We start from the raw sequence: 20,391 nt of genomic DNA on the forward strand, positions 1-20,391 counted from the left end.
TCATTTCAAACAGATTTTAACTTGAGATTTCAGGTGTACTATTTTAAATTCACTAGTTTAAATCTGAACTCTTTACCCTCTTGGATTACATTTACCAAAATATATATATTATGCAACGAAGTAGATAATTATTTGTATGCATGCTGAAGAGAAACACAAACAGATAAATTATTCCATTTCAGCATATCCATCTGTTTGGAATAATGATCTGCAGATTTATTTGTTCAAATACATCAATAAGATGCAAGCACTTTCATGACAAATATACAGAAAAAAGGGATCAACACAGAACAGTAACCTAGTTTAAATGGAAAGAAAGCTTATGACAATATACTCCCAAGAGATTTCTTTTCTCCAGTTAAGTTACTTATGTCAATAAAATAGAGGGCAATAGGCTTAAGAGGGACATTAGTTTGTACATTTTCATTAAACTTTAAAATGTTAATACATGCCAGTTGAACACTACAACTAAAATGTACATATAAGCAAGAAAGGGAGAAATTAATTACCTCTTCTCTCTGAACAGTCCAGTTACTACAGTTACAGCAGGCAAACTGGCTGTTGGATTGACTGATAAACGGTTTAGTGTGTGAAGTCAGTCTTACGTTGTGCTCAAAACTGCTCATCCTCATTCTGGCACAGTTTGGTCCATAAAGAGGCTTTAGGCTGAGACAGACCTCAACTGATCAAATAAATTGTTGCTTTTTAAAAAAGCCAAGTATACTAGTACTGCTGAAGGCCAGGCTGAGATGTTTATAGGAAGTAGTCTGGGGTACGCCGAGTAACATGAGGCTCTCCGCGGCGAGGTGCTGGATCAAACTGAAGGCTGTGGAAAGAAAACAAAACCACTTCCTTTACTTTTAACTGATTATGAACATATAAACTTGTTTATATGTGATTCTCAGCTTGTAAGGGATATTAATATTGATGTTATATTTATGTAATCTATATGCATATAATCGAGTCAAAATAGGTTTTATGAGTTAAGAGAGGGGTTGTTTTGAGTAAAAAGATGCTTTACCACAAACAAGCAGGGTTTGAGAAGGAGAGTTCTCTAGAGGAGGGTCGGAAGCCAACAAGTAATAATTACATCTGAGACATTTCTATCAGGTTTTGAGCAGACAGGGTGTTTAAGGGTGGGTTGGCAACAACTGGCAGCTCAGACAAGCACTTTCCATTCCAAACTTAAAACCACCTAGATGAGGGGTCTTCAAACTTGGCCCTTTTATGGCTTGTGGACTTCAACTCCCATAATTCCTCAGCCAGGCATGCCGAAGTCCACAAGTCATAAAAGTGCCAAGTTTGAAGACCCCTGACCTAGATCCTTGGGGAAAAAAAACACGCTGAAATGCAGCTATTTTACTTGAGCTTAGGATGTTGTTGGGAAGGGACACGTACAGCTTGTTTTCAGGTACTCTATAGCCTTCTGTTTTGAGCTCCTTATAATAGGACTAAATACCATGCATTAAGAGAAGGTTTAATTTGTAATACAATCATAAGAAAATATTTTGCACTAACTGAAACAAAAGGTACAATTTAAAAGATTTAAAATGACTTTTTATAAAACTCTAAAATTAAGGAGTATCAAACAGATCCAACCTAGAACTAAGAATTAAGTAGAGATTCCCTGACAGTGAGAACAATTAATCAGTAGAATGGCTTGCCTTCAGAAACTGTGGGTGCTTCATCACTGGAAGCCCTTAAGAAGAGACTGGACAACCACTTAATCCGGATGGTATAAGGTTTCTTGCTCAAGCAGGGTGTTGGACTAGAACTCCAAGGCTTGTTCCAATTCTGTTATTTTAAGTTCTAGTGCAGGGGTAGTCAACCTTGGCTCTTTTATGACTCGTGGACTTCAACTCCCAGAATTCCTGAGCCAGCTGTGCTGGCTCAGGAATTCTGGGAGTTGAAGTCCACGAGTCATAAAAGAGCCAAGATTGACTACCCCTGTTCTAGTGAATCCTATTTTAAAAGGCTGTCTTGCCTAATCAAAACTATGTGAAAACACCAGCAAATTCCAATTCGTGTGTTTTCAATCATGTCTTTCACAAACTCTGTTCACATAACATGTTCAACCAGTTTAGTTAAAAAGTAACTATTTGTGCACATCCCATGCTAAATTTGGATAGTATTTACCTTAGTTCATTTGGTTTGATTTTTCTGTTGCAAAATTATAACCTACTGGGTTAATTTTACAGTCTTATTTTTCTGCTAAAATATATTTTGTTAAAACTGAAGGTTCTTACAAGGAATACTTTAAAGTATCATCTAGTTCCATGATAGCAGCCTGATTTCCACAACGGTAACAGTAATTAGGTGCGCTGAAAATAGTGACTACATTTCGATCATGGCACCAGTTGTAGCCCTATAAGGGGAGAAAAATAGTTTCAATAAAACAAGATACATGACTTAACTAAGAGATATCCAATAAACGCCTTGCTTTATCTTTTGCAAATAGGCTTTACTGAAATGTAAAACATTAACAATGCACTCCGAGATGAAAATCTTATTTTAAAATATTTTCTTTAGATCATTAATATCATAAACCTTTGACCTAGGTTTGTATTGTGAAGCACTAACAAATCATCTTTTAAAAAAATGCTCCAATTCACTCATTTAAAAGTTATGCCATTAAGATTGGTAAAATATAAAGCTACTTATAATTGCAAACATATTACAGGATTGACTGGGGAATGAATTTAAAAAATCTGAAGAGGAGACTGGATTAATATATTAGTTGAAATTTGCCCGTATACATATTACACTAACCTTTAACCTACTGGAAAAAAAACAATTATACTGAGACTATATATACTGTGATATTCTGATCCAAAGGCAGATAAATACTTCCAATGAGAGTTATATGTTCACTGTACCAGTCAGCACTTTAAAATTAAATTTTTCTGTGATTTTGCATAGCCAAACATGGTACTACAAAAAATGCATTTCGGTTCAGGAGACGTTAGAGAGACAATAATACAGTATAACTGCTGTGACAAGTATTTACTTGGGAATGCATGACTATCATACACGACTAAGAAAAGGCATGGTTGCTGAGAGGTACAGCTAGTGCAATTGTGCCAGATCTGAAACACCTTTGCCATTTCAGATTTACACGTTACTTCCTTCATATAAACTGTACTTCCCACCATCTAATCAGAGCTGAAGAAGCTTCTTGGATGAGAAGGGAAACGTCTTCAAAGAAAAACAAAGTCCAGTTGCCTCCTTAAAAAGCACCTTTGGGACAAACATGACCCGGATGACTGAGAATCTCCATAGATAACCTTTTTATAAACTTTCTTTTGCCCAAAGATAAGGCACTGAATCTTCAATTGATTGGTACAATATAATTTTACCTCCATTACAAGTTGATGAGCCCGAGACACCAATGTAAGTCCATTGGCATGGTTAAATGTTTCAGAAATATCTTGACCAAATGTGTAGCCTGCACCACGTGGAGAAATCCCCCAGCCACCACGATCATCTGGATCTGACCATAACAGATCACACATTGGACCCTATTTAAAAATGGAAAAAATAGTGTGTACATGTGTATATAACTCCAATATACAGGAACAGTAGCAGCTGCTTCTATATTAATTTTAGTGCCTTCAATTCTAAAAAAATGATACTTTGCTTTAACATTCTACAATTTAAATTCTTCAACAATATGAAAAATACCATAATCTCCATAAAAACATAAGTCATTTTCAATAATATTACCTCATGTGGAACTTCCTGCAAACGATCAAGTGCTCTAATATGATCCAGTGTATCTATAGAAGGAGAAAGACCTCCATGGAGGCAGAAGATCTAATAAGAGAAAAGATGGAAAGATTTAACTTCTTTAAAGCTATACATATGCAGGTTTACCTTAAACCTTTATTTCTTGATTGATTTTTTAAGGCCACCAAACTAAGACAGTGTAACTGAGCAGCCTTCCCTTTTCCTAGCATACCAATATGGAAGATGTTGGCAATTTTTACTTTGGTTTGGATTATCTAAATCATAATGTCAAGACATTAATTGCCGGTGGATAATTGTAGCTTAGCTTAGTAGACACTGTCTTTGAAATTCATAACATTGACTTTTTCCCTCTAACCACCGTTACATTTAACAACTGTTCAGTTTAAGCAAAACAATAAGGTATACCGTATATTCCGGCGTATAAGACGACCCCCGACTTTGGCGCCGAGTTACATGCCTAGAAAGTCATCTTATACGCCGGAAACTACCGTTATTTCCGGCGTATAGGACGACTCGGCGTATAAGACGACCCCCGACTTCAGCGCCGATTTTAACGCGAAAGTCGTCTTATACGCCGGAAAGTACGGTAGTTAAAATTAGTACAACTTCTGATCTTCCTGGGTATTCAAATTTTTAATTACTAGCACATTTTAGATTAATATTTTAAGTTATATCTATCTAGAGCAGGAGTGTTAAACTGCCGGCCCACGGGCCGGATTCATCATACCAAAGCCGTAATGCCACCCCATTGCCGGCAATGCAAAAAGTTGTGAAATGTCGCGACACATCACGTTACATGGTGAGTTTGACACCCGTGATCTAGAGTCATATGGTCTTCTGAATGTTTACTCTTTATTATGGATAAATGTATTGTAAATAAATATGGACATTTTCATTTAATAACATGAATTGAGGATGTGAGATCTGAGGCACAGCATCAGGCAATTATATTACCATGAGACAATTATTACACTAACTTTCACACATCTGCATCATTCTTGAGAAAGACTTCTAAGAGTAACAAAAAAGGCAACATCAGGTACTCATTTATTGTTCAAATATAATTATTTAAATTATATTGTTTTATCAAATGATCAATCTTCATTTAATGAAACCTAATGAGACCACATAGTTGCCCAACATTACTTACTTGTCCATCTACTAGAGCTGTAAGAGGAAGATAATCAAACAGATCTGTGAAATATTTCCAAACATTGGCATTTCCATATTTCCGCAGACATTCATCATAAAATCCATATACTTGTGTAATTTGTCTGCTTTCATGGTTGCCTCTCAGAATTGTAATCCGTTCTGGGTAACGCACCTAATTACAGAGAAAGAATAAACATTGTAATAATCCATCCATATAATTGGTTACATTATTTTACCCCATGTTGCACGCTTATGCCTTTGTACATAATTTGATAGTCCAACCTATCAAAAAGAGTATCATAAAAAACACATTAGAAACACAAATTAAAATAGGCAAGAAAATGATAAGTGAGCACCTGTCCACCCTAGATGAGTTCAAATTACCAGGACTAGATGGATTACACCCCAAGGTTCTGAAGAAACTGGCAGATGTAATCTCAGAACCACTGAACTATATCTTTCAAAGATCCTGGAGCACTGGGAAACTATTGGAGGACTGGAAAAGAGCTGATGTAGTTCCCATCTTTAAAAAAGGGGGAAAAAATGGACCCAGGAAATTACAGATCTATCAGCCTGACCTCAATATCTGGGAAGATTCTGGAAAAGATAATCAAATAACAAATCAGTGAACACCTAGAGGCAAACAAAATCATTACTAAAAGCCAACATGGGTTTGTCAAAAACAGATCATGCCAGACAAATCTTATTGCATTCTTTGACCAGGTGACAAAATTAGTGGACCAGAGGAATGCTGTGGATATAATTTACTTGGACTTCAGGAAGGCATTTGATAAAGTAGACCACCATCTACTATTTGATAAGATAGAAAAATGTGGGTTAGACAGAATCACCACCAGATGGATTCATAGCTGGCTGACAGGCCGTATTCAGCGTGTGGTCCTCAATGGAACTGCATCTATATGGAGAGAAGTATGTAGTGGGATGCCCTAGGGCTCTGTTCTGGGTCCAGTGCTCTTCAACATCTTCATCAATGATTTGGATGAGGGGATAGATGGGGAACTCATCAAATTTACAGACAACACCAAGCTGGCAGGAATAGCCAACACTCCAGAAGATAGGCTTAAGATACAGAAGGATCTTGATAGATTTGAACATTGGGCACTATCTAACAAAATGAAATTCAATGGTAAAATAAATAAGGTTCCACATTTAGGCAAGAAAAACCAAATGCACAGGTACAGTATAGGGGGTACTTTGCTCAATAGTAGTAACTGTGAGAGGGATCTTGGAGTCTTAGTGGACAATCACTTAAATATGAGCCAGCAGTGTGTTGCAGCTGCCAAAAAAGCCAACACAGTGCTAGGCTGCAATAACAGGGATAGAATCAAGATCACATGAAGTGTTAATACCACTTTACAATGCCTTGGTAAGGCCAACCTTGGAATACTGCATTCAGTTTTGGTCACCACGATGTAAAAAAGATGTTGAGACTCTAGAAAGAGTACAGAGAAGAGCAACAAAGATGATTAGGGGACTGGAGGCTAAAGCATATAAAGAAAGGCTGCTGGAATTGGGTATGTCTAGTTTAATGAAGAGAAGGACGAGGGGGGACATGATAGTAGTATTCCAATATCTCAGGGACTGCCACAAAGAAGAGGGAGTCAAGCTATTTTCCAAGGCGCCTGAAGGCAGGACAAGAAGCAACGGATGGAAACTAATCAAGAAGAGAAGCAACCTAGAATTAAGAAGAAATTTCCTGACAGAACAATTAATCAATGGAACAACCTGCTTCCAAAAGTTGTGAATGCTCCAACACTGGAAGTTTTTAAGAAGAGATTGGACAACCATTTGTCTGAAATGGTATAGGGTTCCCTGCCTGAACAGGGGGTTGGAGTAGAAGACCTCCAAGGTCCCTTCCAATTCTATTATTATTATTACATTATAATATATACTAAAAAAACCCAGTCTAAAAAATAATACTACAAATAGCTTCAGTTTTACAAACTCACCTTTAATGCCACAAGAAGTGTCACAGTTTCCACTGAGTAATAGCCTCTGTCAACATAATCTCCCATGAATAGATAGTTTGTATCTGGCGATTTCCCACCAATTCTAAAAAGCTCCATAAGATCGTGGAATTGCCCATGGACATCCCCACACACTGTGACAGGGCAACGAACCTCCTGAACATTTGATTCTTTTGTTAGTATCTCTTTAGCCTAACAAGGGAAAAAACAGACAAGCAGCTGATCATCTGGGAAACCTGCCTAGATTTACAGTTAAATTAAACAAACTTCAAGAAAAATTCCTAAGAGAAATGTTAGGATATTTCTATAAATTCATGTTACAGAGATTCAAAATCCTGTTCAGCATCAACTGTACTCATAATTTTGCTCACCCACTTGTTTCCTTCCAATTTCATTTTCTTACCTGTAACTGGAAATTAAGATAGCCTAATAAAATTAGGAGAATGAAAGTCAACATATATTTTAAAAACTCAGGGAATGTTTTAATTATAAATGAACAGTATATACAAACCTGTATTTCATCAGCAACAGGCTAAAAAACTGAAGGCACCCAAAAAAATTAAACACTAACTAGAACATTGTTGTTTTTTTCCACCTACTATTTTTTTTTACCAATGGTAACTTTTAAAAGATACTAGTTTTTAGGAATTAGAACTTTTTTCTCCCAAGCAAACCATTTGCCAGCAATAAAAACCAGAGTGGATTGGATTACTGGATTTGAAAATTATGATTTATAAATCTAATAAATCATTGATAGGTCTACACATATTACTTAAATGAGTGTAATAGCTAAAGTTACCATTATACTGCCTGTAATTTTTTTCCTTAGTTTAGAAAAAACTACACTTACACATTTTAGAAATAGGACAAAATTACAGTAGTACAATAAGGTTTGGTTGAATAAATCTTAAATGTTAAGTTTATTTGCATATGTAGTAATGTACCAATTCTCATTGGAAAATAGTCACATTATTATATCAAAATTTTATTATTAGGTCTTAAAGGATTTTTAATTAATATTAAATTATGAAAGCATTGTTTTTATGTCATTAGACATAAAATTGTAAAAAACTGTTTTCACAATTCAGAACTCTGGTCTAAGGGCTTACCTAATGATTTCTACAAATTAAATAGAAACATTTCTTTTCAACAATACTAATAACTATTTATTGTGAAAGTGGTTCTCCTCCATCTCTGAAATTTATAACTAGAAATCTGAAATGAATACCCATGTGATTAGCAAGGAACTCTATCTAAGCAGAAAATATCTATGTCTAAATACATCTATGTTTAGAATGAGAAATATGCCAAGCTATTAATAATTTTTAAAGATAAAAGCCAATTTAAAATTTAAAAAAAATCAATTTAATTGAAACAATTTTTTAAATAATAATTTTTGTTTACTCTGTTAGTTCCCAGGGCTACACTGAAATAGTTTTGCGACAGAGTGTACCAGAAGGGTTTTCATTCAGTTCTCAACCTTCCACAATGCAGGTAATCATTGACTTACAATCACAATTGAGCCCAAAAATTCCATTGCTAAGGAAGACTGTTGTTAAGTGAGTTTTGCTCAATTTTATGATCTTTCTTGCCACAGTCGTTAACTGAATTACTGCAATTGTTAAGGTAGTAACACAGTCAAATGAATCTTGCTTCCTCATTAACTTTGCTCATCAGAAGGTCACTAAAAGTGATCGTGTGACCTCGGGACAGTGCTACCATCATACATACATGCCAATTACCAAGTGTCCAAATTTTGATCGCATGATCACGGGGATGCTGCAACAGTTGTTAAGTGTGAAAAACAATCCTAAGTCACTTTTTCAGTGCTGTTGTTAACTTTGAATGGTCACTGAATAGGTTGTAAGTCAAGGATTTCCTGTATGGTCTTTAACAAAACTGCATTTATCACACTGAAAACCTAGCACTGATTCTATGCCTTTATGAAACAGCAGTCTAAGATAAAATTATATATCTTTTTGCTCTATCATCCGTAATTAGGATCCATGCTACATGACTTTTACTCACACACTTCAGGCATATTTGTTATGGTAACTGTATCAGTATATAGAGATGCCTATGTGGCCTTGGATAAATCTACTGATACTTTGTTAACTGATTTTAGGGCGCTGTAGTTGTTGTTTAGGTTGCTTATTTTCAAAATGCATACATATACAAAGAATATATGCAATTCTTTGCATATACTCTTAAGCACAAATTTATTTCCAACGTTGCTTCTGGGCAAAAATATTGTTAGAAAATAAAAATAGCAGCCTACAGCCAAAGCTGTTTGGAATATATCTACCTGTCCCAATAAAAGACAGAAGTAAAAGGTGGTAGAGAGCATCCTCAGCTGTTAGAGAGGCTGATAATGTATTACTTCACCTATTTAACTTCTGATAAATGAATACGTTGTGACTGGTTATGCTTTTAATGTTCTAAATATGCCACTAGCATGAAAAATTGGAGATCCCTGGGTCAAAGTATGCAAAGTACCATTTAAATAATACTGAATAATCTTAAAATATTAACTAAATAAACCCATTTTATACTGATGTCACAGTCTGAAAATAATTCTTTAAAGTTGATAGTATATATGAAATTTAATCTCATTAACAGAGTTGATAAAGACATCATGTTAACATTGTTAACCTGTACCAGTAGCACTTTTGGTTACTGTTCCTTTGTAGAAATGGCTAAAAAATGCTGTTCCAATATTGCAAAGAGAAAACAGGTAGAAAAAAATAAAGGAATGTCAAATATTGGCCCAACCAGATTAGATGAAAATAAACTTTAAATTATACAGAAATCAATCTGCATAACTTGAAAGTCTACATGTTTCTACGGTATATCAACTATTACTAGTTCATGTTCATTCCTTCTTTGGGAGCAAAGTAACAACTGCTGCATTTATACAGGTAGTCTTGACTTATGCCCACAATTGAGCCTGGAATTTAAGTGAAATAACCTAACTAGAACAGAGAAAGCCACATTACAGGTAGTCCTTGACTTACAACAGTTTGTTTAGTGACTGTTCAAAGTTACAATGGCACTGAAAAATGTGACTTATGACAGTTTTTCAGTTACGACCTTTACAGTATTCCTATGATTATGTGATCAAAATTCAGACTCTTGGCAACTGACTCATACTTATAACAGTTGCAGTGTCCTGTGATCACTTTCTGACAAGCAAAGTCAACGGGGAAGCCAGATTCACTTAACAACCATGTTACTAACTTATCAACTGCAGTGATTCATTTAACAACTGTGGCAAGAAAGGTCAGAAAATGGGACAAAACTCACTTTACAAATGTCTCAATGGACAACAGAAATTTTGGGCTCAATTGTGGTCATAAGTCAAGGACTACTTGTAGTTGACATTTCAGTAAAAGCAATTTTATTTACCATTGGCAACTAAAAAGAGTATAATTTTGAATAAAAATTCTTCAAATGCACTGGATCCTACATATGCCTCATCTTGATATTAGATGGGAATGTTACACAAATGAAGATGACTGAATCATCAGTTGCCACCAAGTACACAACCAATGTACCCTGTTAATCTTTTAGTAGCTCTACCTATAAATATAACATGTACTATGGTGTTCACAGTTTGTGTAAATAAGAATTGTGTGTTTAAACAAATTAAAATCTGTGAATCTTCAGTGTTTTAAATATATGCAAGAAAAAAAATAAAGGGAAGTAATCTAGAGGCATTATTATGATCTTTTCATAAGCTGTTTTCCAACTCCATATTTAATTAAAAGAATGTTAAACTCTTCCTGGATACTCATTATTTTATTATGGTGCAGGAAGTCCCATGAGAGTGTTCCATTTATCCTCCTCCAACAAATGTCAGGGCTGTTTATAAATCAGAAATAAAAAGTGAGAGTAGATAAATGACATTTTGAAGAGCTACCTTTGGGAAAATTTATCCCACTCATTTTTATGCATTTTGTCTTCTATACCGTGGATCACAGAGATCATTCCACGGTTTTTCAATCAATTCCATCCTGCCTGACCTTGCCTCTCCATTCATACCTGTCAACTGGCAAAACAGAAATGTAAGACTCCCCATGTCGATTTTTGCTGATCGCAGACAACATCTCAGAAACAAGATTCTAAGAACAATAGGGACAAAAAACATTCTCAGGAAGACAACGGCTACAACGTGTGCCTATTTTTTTTTACATTAAAAGCAGAGGATAAAATGCCGTCTGAGAATGATTCTTTAAGCTTTCGATTTATATCACGCAGGCAAAACCTTTCTTGATAAAAATCACACAGTTCTGAACATTTTCTCCATCTCGGTATACTTGGAACTGTTGCCTTGGCTCTCGGAGCCTGTTCTACAAGACCCTTAGGTTACTAGCAGACAGAAACAAAACAACGCCTTTTGTGAAGTAATTCTCATCTCTCTTTTCCACCCTTCCCTTGCTCCCATTGACGTTGTTTTTCGGATGGCGCCGAGCGAGGGTCCAGAGTGGAGCAGACCCCCCAGCCCAGGGCCCGTTTCCGCATTCCGCGGGACCCACCTTCTCGCAAAGGGTCCGAACTTGGCTCTCGCTCAGCTGCTTGCACTCGTTGAGCTGCTCGATCCATTGGTCCAACTCCTTGGTAAAGCTCTTGTCCTCCATGCCGGCCCGCCGCCTGCCGCCAGCTCAGTTTTGAGGCAAGAGAGCGCTCGGCGGCGAAGCCAGGGCGGCGTGCTTCGAGGAGGCCCAAAAGCAGCAAGAGTGAGACCGAGGGGAAGGGAAGGCCGCCGTCGCCGTCGAGCGGAAGGAAGGAAAAGGGGAGGGACCAACGGGCAGATGCCCAACCGCCCGCCTCCACACGGCGCGCGAGAGTCTAGGCCTCCCTCCTTCTTTCTCCGGCACCGTGTAATGGCGGACGCCGACGACCACGGCATTGCGCTCTTCCGCTTTACGTCTCACGTCAACAGGGTGATAGCGACCCCTTCGAGCCGGAGGACTCAACTCTTGCAGATAGAACTTTCGAGCCGAGCGCCGCGCCTGCTTGGTAGAAGGAAACGTGGGGGAAGTATTTCTGGGACCGCAGCCCAAGCTGCAATAGCCGGTTTGTTAGTAATTTAGGTATTAAGTGGATCCAACCAGGCTACCCGAGCAGTTCTTCCAACCAGTTTCTGAAGCATAAGCACCCCTACTATATAGCACCCCTACTATATATATATAGTAGGAACAAAGGGGAAATATAAAGTGAAAGTAATATCTGTGCCTTGACCTCAGGAGTCTGAATTTGTTTTCAAGTTTTAGCAGAATACAGTACCTAGTTCTGTTGAAGGCATCCCAACTCTCCTGAAGATTCATTGTAGTATCTTTGTATTTTAAAGCAACGTTTCCATATTGCAGACTGTGTTAATTAAGTGGATGTGACGTAATTAATACTTGGAGAGAAATTCATCAGAAAAGATTAGGTTGACACTGTTCCAAAACACATTGGTAGAAAGCAATAAATATTACCCTAAAATCTACATTAATGTATTATTGATATCACCAGGAGTTAGGCTCAACTTAGCTTTTTAGTAGCAATGCCAGTGCTGATTTGTATTATTTTTGTTATCAACTAAAATTTTTCAGATGTACTTAACCAGCTTGATTCCGACCTATACTCATTCAAATTTCTTTTTCCTAAACAGAAACGAACAAAAACACGGTGTTTCTTACAACTTTATTAAGATAATTTCATATCCCAGCCAGTTTGGGGCCATTTACAACTTTGATAAGCACCTCTTCAAGTAATTAATGAAAATATTGAATACCAGGCCCAGGATCAAAAAGTATAGCACCTACATTTGTATAACTCATTTAAGTTTAATGAGCTTTCTTTGAAACGTTTCAAGCCAGACATGTGCTATTCAGCTTGCTAATCAGAAATTTTATTTATTTAGCAAATCTATATAGCTGCCCATCTCACAAAATGTGATTCTGGGAGTCGTACAATACATGAACAATAAAATTGCAATACACTCAAGCAGAAAAATACAAAACCGCAAGATAGCGAGAGATCAACTGTCACGACATCACACAACTATTTTGCTGGCTCCACACAGGTTTGATGAATAAATCTTATTTTCAGGCCTTTCCAGAAGGCAAGCAGGGATGGGGCCAATCTCACTTCAAGCAGAATGATGGTCCAGAGGGCAGGAGCCATAGTAGAAAGGACAGGCTGTTAGGTCCCCTTAGCTGGAACTCCTTTGCAGACAGGACCCCACAGCATACCCCTCTTGCTCAGCCAGATGAGACTGGGAAGAGGCAGTTGCTCTTCAAGAGAAATAATATTTTGTCAATGGTTTTGTTATAATCAAGATATATCCTGCCTACCACATTCCCACTATCAACTACTGACATTAATCAACAAGTGAAATAAAATTAGTCTGGCAATTGAATCCATGTGGATTCCTAATACTATTATCAATGCATTGTTTTAAATATATTTATATACCATTTGCTATGTGATATATTCTAGACCAGGGGTGTCAAACTGCCAGCCCGCAGGCCGGTTTCATCATACCCCATTGCACCCACCCCATTGCCGGCAATGGCAAAAAAGCTCCGATACATCGTGTGACGTCACGTGACATCGCAAGTTTGACATGTCTGTTCTAGACCCTTCTCAGGTATTAACATCAGACTGGCTATAATATTGATTGTCCTTTACAGGTTAAAGATAGTAATATTTGTCATCTTTTTGTCATCTTCACCTATTATCCTGAATTAGAGATTGTTTGTTTAGCACTTCATGGGCGCCTGGCTAGCAATTTGGTAGCAACATATAACAACTGCAGCTTGAAATAATATTTATATCAAATTTATATTGTTGTTCAACTTGCAAAAAGAGATTCTGGGTGGCATGTAACAATTTAGTTAAAACAATAAATATATAAGAAGAATGATTATTAAAATATAAATGTCATTATTAAAAGAAAAAAAACATAGCAAAGCACAAACAAATATTAACTGCAGTATGGGAGCCATATTAGAATTTCACTGCTCCCCTAGTACCCCCAGGACTGATACAATAACCATATTTTGAGGGACTTCCTGAACATTGATAGAGATGGAGCTGTGTAAAGGAAATCAAGTCCTTCCTCTCTACTCCAGGCATGTCAAACTCCCGACGACATGTGATGTCGTGTGATGTATCGTGACTTTTTCCCCATTGCCGGCAATGGAGTGGGTGTGGTTTCAGTGTGACGCATCTGGCCCATGGGCCAGCAGTTTGACATGCCTGCTTTACACGTTCTTCCCTCTGCAATCAGGACAAAAATTCCAAAATCACAAATTAGAACAGGTTCTAGACAGATTAAAAAGTAACAGGAAATGCCAATCAAATCCAGTGAATGTTGCTCCCAGTTTGAACTTAACCTGAGTTCCCTTTAATCAAATAAGAAAAAAAAAGTCCTTACTCCAGAGACCACCATTTTCAATCAACAAATGCTAAACAAGAGGAAACTGCAACTCAGCAGAAAGCCTAACCAAAGCATTCCCTCTTGGAGCACTTGCTAGATACATTTTTGTGGAATTCCTAAAGGGCGTTACCTTGGCTCACACTTTCAAGGAACAAAGGCAAGGTTTCTCATCTGCCTGCATATTTTATTCCTAGTCCAGAAATGAACCTGGTAAGATTTCTAATAGAGCTAAGGCGACTTTGGGGTTGGGGAATGTTCTGTAGGGTGGAGAAGATGGCAGAGAAGGCCCATCTCCTAGGACCCTCAGCATAATTAACCACAAAATGGGATCTGCATAATGCCCTCTCTACCTGATCTGATAGGATGAGCAGATATCTTTGGAGTTGGTCCCTTTTAGATAACCCAACCCCATCCCTTTAAGGGCTTTAACGGTTAAAACCAGCACCTTGAATAGGACCCGGAAGCAAACAGGTAACCAATGCAGCTCATGAAGCAGAGATATTCCACAGCCTCTAGGCACTGTTCAATGCATACCAGTATTTAAATCCACTAAAATGCAATGGGATTTCAAAATTTTATTGTGTGGACAAGTCAAGTCTAAAACCAGACCTCCTGTTTCATTTGATTAAACATACCAACAACCCAATGTAGTCTTAATCGTACAAGTACTTGGGTACTTGTTCAGTGGCTGTTCAAACTTACGACAGTGCTGAACCAGAGGGACTTACTGAACCTTGGGAGGTTTAACAGTTGCATTGTTTCCATGGTCATATGATTGCAATCCAGGCACATAGCACCCACTCACAATGATATTGCTGACATCGTATGATCATTGATTCCACATTCCTTTGGCTTCCCCAGAAGCAAAACAAAATGACCTTGTGAGCTCTCAGTTAATGATGGCAAAAGGACTGCTGGAACCATGTCGCTATTGACACTTTTATGACCACATCACTTAGCAATGGTAATTTTGTTCCAGTTGCCATGATAACACATGGACTACTTGTACCATATGGTTATGAAACATTCATGGGTTTGACTTTCTCTTAAAAGTTTTCACTGGCAGTCTTATCGGAAATAATAGGTGACGGTCTTATATCAAAGATCTAAGTAAGCATTTCACAGACTATTCAAAATATTGGTCAGAAAGGTTGTCATACAAAAAGAATGTCCATTGTTAAATCTTTGAAAATAAAGCAAACATATGAACGTTAAGTGATGTTATTCTCACTGTATTCTCACAAATCTTTTTTCTGTTGTACAGTGATATAATGGATATGGTCCACACTTGTAGTTTAATTCATGCTATGTGTAATTCTACTTCTCTCTCTTCTGAAAAGTAGGCATAGTGGCTTAAAAGACACTGGAAAAGGTCTATACTTTGGCAGTTTGAGTCCTACCACTGTGTGATGGAGTGAGCTTCTGTCACTTCCCTCAGCTCCTGTCAATCTAGTAGTTCAAAAGAATGTAAATGCAAGTAGATAAATAGATACCACTTTGGTGGGAAGACTATGGAAACATCTTCAAACAGCACTGGCTTCAAGAAACAGAGATGAGATCACCCCCTAAAGAGGCTACGACTAGTAGAATAAATTTTGCAGGGATATCTTTATAATAATAATAATAGTAAAGTTGGAAGGGACCTTAGAGGTCATCCAGTCCAACCCCCTGCTCAGGCAGGAAACCCTACACCATTTCGGACAAATGGCTGTCCAGTCTCTTCTTAAAAACTTCCAGTGTTGGAGCATTTACTGCTTCTGGAGGCAGGCTGTTCCACTGATTAATTGTTCTCACTGTCAGGAAGTTTCTCCTTAGTTCTAGGTTGCTTCTCTCCTTGATTAGTTTCCACCCATTGCTTCTTGTCCTGCCTTCAGGTGCTTTGGAAAATAGCTTGATTCCCTCTTCTTTATGGCAGCCCCTGAGATATTGGAATACTACTATCGTCCCCCCTTGCCCTTCTCTTCGTTAAACTAGACATACCCAATTATAGCAACCGTTCCTTATGTTTTAGCCTCCAGTCCCCTAATCATCTTTGTTGCTCTTCTCTGTACTCTTTCTAGAGTCTCAACATCTTTTTTACATCGTGGTGACCTTTTATCTTTTATCTCTTCTGAGTTATCTTTTATTAACTCTTCTGGTTATCTTTTATCTCTTCTGAGTTCAGCTATTTCTGAATCATTTCTTTTTTGTTTTGCCTTTTCAAGTATACTGGTAATTTCCACATTGTCATCTGTATTACACAAAATCCTTCAAAGATTCTGCAAGCATTTCAGTGCAAAACAAACTCTTGCCTAATGCTGGATTCTGCCTTCATTTCTATATGTTTATCTGCTCATCCTATGGCTAATATTTTAGTTAAACAAATTAAAGACCATTTGCAATTTTTCTTATAACAAATGAGACAAATTTTGTCAGGCAGCTGAGGGTGATTTATTACATCACTTTTACATTAAAAGACACAGGGATCAATTTTAGAGCAGAAATATGTGCTACCTTAGTAAATATGTAGCGTTTCCAAGCCTGTATTACTGAGATGGAATAAAAATGATGGGTGTAGATGTTTTTTTTTCTCTAACTACTGATCAGGCTACTCTCCCAGATCAACATTTTTTTCTGATTTATGGAAAGAAGGTTAAACACAAGTATCTAGAGCAAAGTATTAGAGCACAAGAATCAAGAAATCTATAATTATTTTTTTCCCTGCAAATGCTTTATTAACATTGCAAGATGAATTCAGAATAGTAAACTGGAGGTATCTAATTCACTTCCTAGTTGAAGATAAATGGGGCTTGTGTGGTTTTGAAATAATTGCTGGGAAATGCTTCTTGTAATATATTAGAATTCTATATTAGAATTATCATACTGTTGTATACCCATTGTTTTTTCACTGATTTTATTGTTCTATTTTATTTCTGTTTACACTCTTTTCATTTCTTCCTTTTTATTGTTAAGTCACCTAGAATAGCCTCATGGCGAGATAGGCGGCAAATAAATTTAACAAATATATTGGTCGGTATTATTTCTTCCATACAGTCATGGCTGTGCTACTATGTAAGAAGAAACCTAAAAAGCTTGAACCAATTCACCATCCCTGTGTCATAACTTGAACCTAACTGGATTTTATCTTTGCCAGACAAAAAGATGTTGACAATCATTAACTGTCATTCCAAAAATATCACCTCCAGAAATACTGGTGATATAATATTTATTGAATGGCATTGTTTCACAAACCAGTATTGGAAGGATATGGAAAAACAGCATGTGACAAAGGCCAAGTTTCTTCATACCATGTTTGCTGCTGATGATAACTGTATGGATAAGCTGCTATGGAACTGAAGTACCCATGCATTGGATAGACCTGTGCAATGTTAAAACTTTGTGATTCTCTAACACCAAAGTGACTAATGGTCTGTGTATGAAACCTACCGGAGTATGCAGTATTCACAATACATGCAGTTGCAGACACTGCAGGATTTAATGGATATATTTCATAGGAATTCAATTCTTGGTAAGTCTGAGTTACTAAGTGGGAATTACTAGTTTGACAGAAGTACCAAGAATAGTAAGGATAGACAGTCCTACATATGTGCATAGAAGTTCCCTCAAAATATTCATTTTGACTAATAGACCACTCACCACAATTTTGGATATTGTCACTGAAAGAAGGTTCGGACTGGAAACTTCGCTGTTCCATGGATTTATTTAATTCTGTCACCATTGAGGATTCTGAATTATATGGGGATGGGTATTTGGGAATTTCAGATTTTTCACTATTTGCACTATTGTCTGGACATAAACTAATGCCTATGTGGCATTTAGACTCTACATTTGAATAATTTTGAAAAACACCTGATTTTAAGTCTTGCTGTGCATTTTTTGTGGCTGGTAGAAAATCACCTTCACCTAATTTTTCCACTGAGCTAATAGCTTCTTCAGGAGATCTCTGAACTTTCACTGGAGATACAGACATGCATTTATTTATATCACTATAGGATGAAAAATATTCATCATGTTCCTTTGCATTCTGATAGGTTTTTCTTCCCTCTTTGACATTTTTTAGATCTTGCAAATTTTGCTGAATTGGTAATGCATCTGCATTATTGAATTTGAGTTCTGAGGTATTTGGTGAAGCATGAATATGTTCATAGGGATAAGCAGCTTTTAACTGTGAAAATGTGATTGGTGTTTTCTCTCTCAAATTCCTATTGTTTCTATACTGGGTTTCCAGTGGAGTTCTTAACTGTGGTCCTTCACCTTCTGAGGAATTACACTTTCCATTGTTTCTGCAAAACAAACATCAGATTAATTTCCTACAATTTTTGAAGTAATTTTTACAATATCAAAAGGGTGGAATATTAAAATATCCTTCTCTGTAAAATCAGCTTCTCAATTCTTCAAATGTCTCAGAAGTGCTATGAAGAAAATAATTCACTACAACACATTAAAACCGTAGGGTTTTCTGGAATTCATTAAAACTGCTGTCTTTATATTTATGAACCCAGAATGAGGCATTAAAGTTTTGCAGATCAGGCCTATATAAATAATGTTTTAAATTTAAACTGCAAATATCAAGAACCAAAACTCATACATGTAAGCAAACTATACTGCCTGAATTCACACATTATATTAAATAAATTATGTTTTAAATTAGTTGTGTGAACACTTCCCTTGAGCTGGTTTGTGAAAAAGGAGAGCAATCAATATACAATACAGGCACACCATGATCAATACAGTAGATCTTATTCTGCATCCTGAAATTTCCAAATTCTTTACAATATAGAACTCCATACAGAAAACAGAAGAGTAAACAAACTTCATTATGATCAGATTATTTGTACAGCATCTTGTTCTGTTTCTTTTTATGAAGATAATGAAGTAGCCAAGACTGCAAAACACAGCACTGCTGGCTTACCCACATTGTTCAACAATAAAACCAAGCAGAAACCCTAGCTCTTAAGAGAGTAAATTCTGCATACAGTATAACATAATGCCTTGACCCAAAAGTACTTTCAAAAAGGCAACTGGACTTCCTTGATTTTTCTTGAAGACATTTCAGTTCTCATACAAGAAGCTTCTTCAGTTCTAACTAACTGGTAGGGAATGGAAAGAATTTATACTGTTTGCAGTCAGCCAGTTGTTAACACTCTGGAGCGTTAAATCTTCAGGAAAAATCAAGAAAGTCCAATTGCCTTTTTGAAAGCTCCTTTGGGACAACCATGACCTGGATGACTGAGAACCTCCATGTACATAATGCCTTGACAGCATTGCCTACACATTTTTAGGATTAGATTTAATTTATTTATAAGCATTTTTCTAATACTTCACTGCTTCCAGGTAATTGATTTAATTTGCCCACTACTTCTCTGGAAGCTCCTGAGAAGGAGAGATGAAGGATACAGATTGCTGATACCATATTCCAAATTTGTGGCTACACTCCAGAGGCTTCATCTAGATTTGATAAAGGAGACAAAATGGAACCATGGAGGATTTCAAAAAGCCAAACCATGAGCATCAGTCCAGACTCAGGGGCTTATTTCTTATGGTAAAACACAAATTTTAATGGACATTGCTCAATGCTCAGGGATATCAGCACTATGGTTGATGTCAGTGAACACCATCAAGAAGTTAAAACAAATTACAGATTGATTTTCTGCAGTGTAAGCCATTATCAAGAGGATTGAAGATTATTTTAGCTCTAGAACTCGTTTTGAAATTAGATTCAAAGAGAATCATAAATATTGCCATGTTTGCTATTAGCCACATATTTAAACATGTCACCCCAAAATAAAGGATATTTAAGGTTACACAATAATGATAAAATTTGGAAAAAAAATCCTAAATGAGAGTTTTAAAATAAAAATCTACTTGCTGTATGTTTTAAATGGTGGAATGTCTTAACACAGAAAGTCAGTAACCTCTTTTTGTTTTCTCCTTCAGCCATCCGGCATATATTTGTGAAATCCATTTATGTTACTCTATGTAAGTGGAATAAAAATAACTTATTGGGAACTACTAGTAAGATTCCTAGTACAATGCAATTTTCACTCATGAAACTGCATTCCTCAATCAAACTGG

At 36.8% G+C, this 20,391-nt stretch overlaps 2 protein-coding genes across 4 annotated transcripts in view; both read right to left on the minus strand.

Moving 5' to 3' along the window:
* Positions 1-192: 192 nt before the first annotated feature.
* Positions 193-11,771, minus strand: PPP2CB (protein phosphatase 2 catalytic subunit beta). Its single transcript, XM_039333517.1, has 7 exons — positions 11,423-11,771; positions 6,870-7,079; positions 4,898-5,071; positions 3,724-3,813; positions 3,357-3,518; positions 2,247-2,365; positions 193-826 (listed from the first exon to the last, which is right to left on the minus strand). Exons 1-7 carry the CDS (start codon positions 11,522-11,524, stop codon positions 754-756), a joined length of 930 nt encoding a protein of 309 aa, XP_039189451.1. The 5' UTR covers positions 11,525-11,771; the 3' UTR covers positions 193-753.
* Positions 11,772-12,563: 792 nt separating this feature from the next.
* TEX15 (testis expressed 15, meiosis and synapsis associated) overlaps positions 12,564-20,391 on the minus strand; it is a 41,019-nt gene continuing 33,191 nt past the window's right edge. The window contains exons 9-10 of one of the 3 annotated variants that reach the window (XM_039333653.1): positions 17,953-18,599; positions 12,564-13,168 (exon numbers count right to left, since the gene is read on the minus strand). In XM_039333653.1, the coding sequence (XP_039189587.1) occupies positions 13,077-13,168; positions 17,953-18,599 (739 nt within the window). In that variant the 3' untranslated portion in view covers positions 12,564-13,076. Of the gene's footprint in view, positions 13,169-16,327; positions 18,600-18,631; positions 19,765-20,391 lie in introns of those variants that run through there. The other 2 variants (XM_039333652.1, XM_039333654.1) reach the window with 2 other exon arrangements.

The sequence above is a fragment of the Crotalus tigris genome, unplaced genomic scaffold (assembly GCF_016545835.1).
Source record: "Crotalus tigris isolate CLP2741 ecotype Arizona unplaced genomic scaffold, ASM1654583v1 scf7180000024506.7606697, whole genome shotgun sequence".
In the NCBI taxonomy this organism is placed as follows: domain Eukaryota; kingdom Metazoa; phylum Chordata; class Lepidosauria; order Squamata; family Viperidae; genus Crotalus; species Crotalus tigris.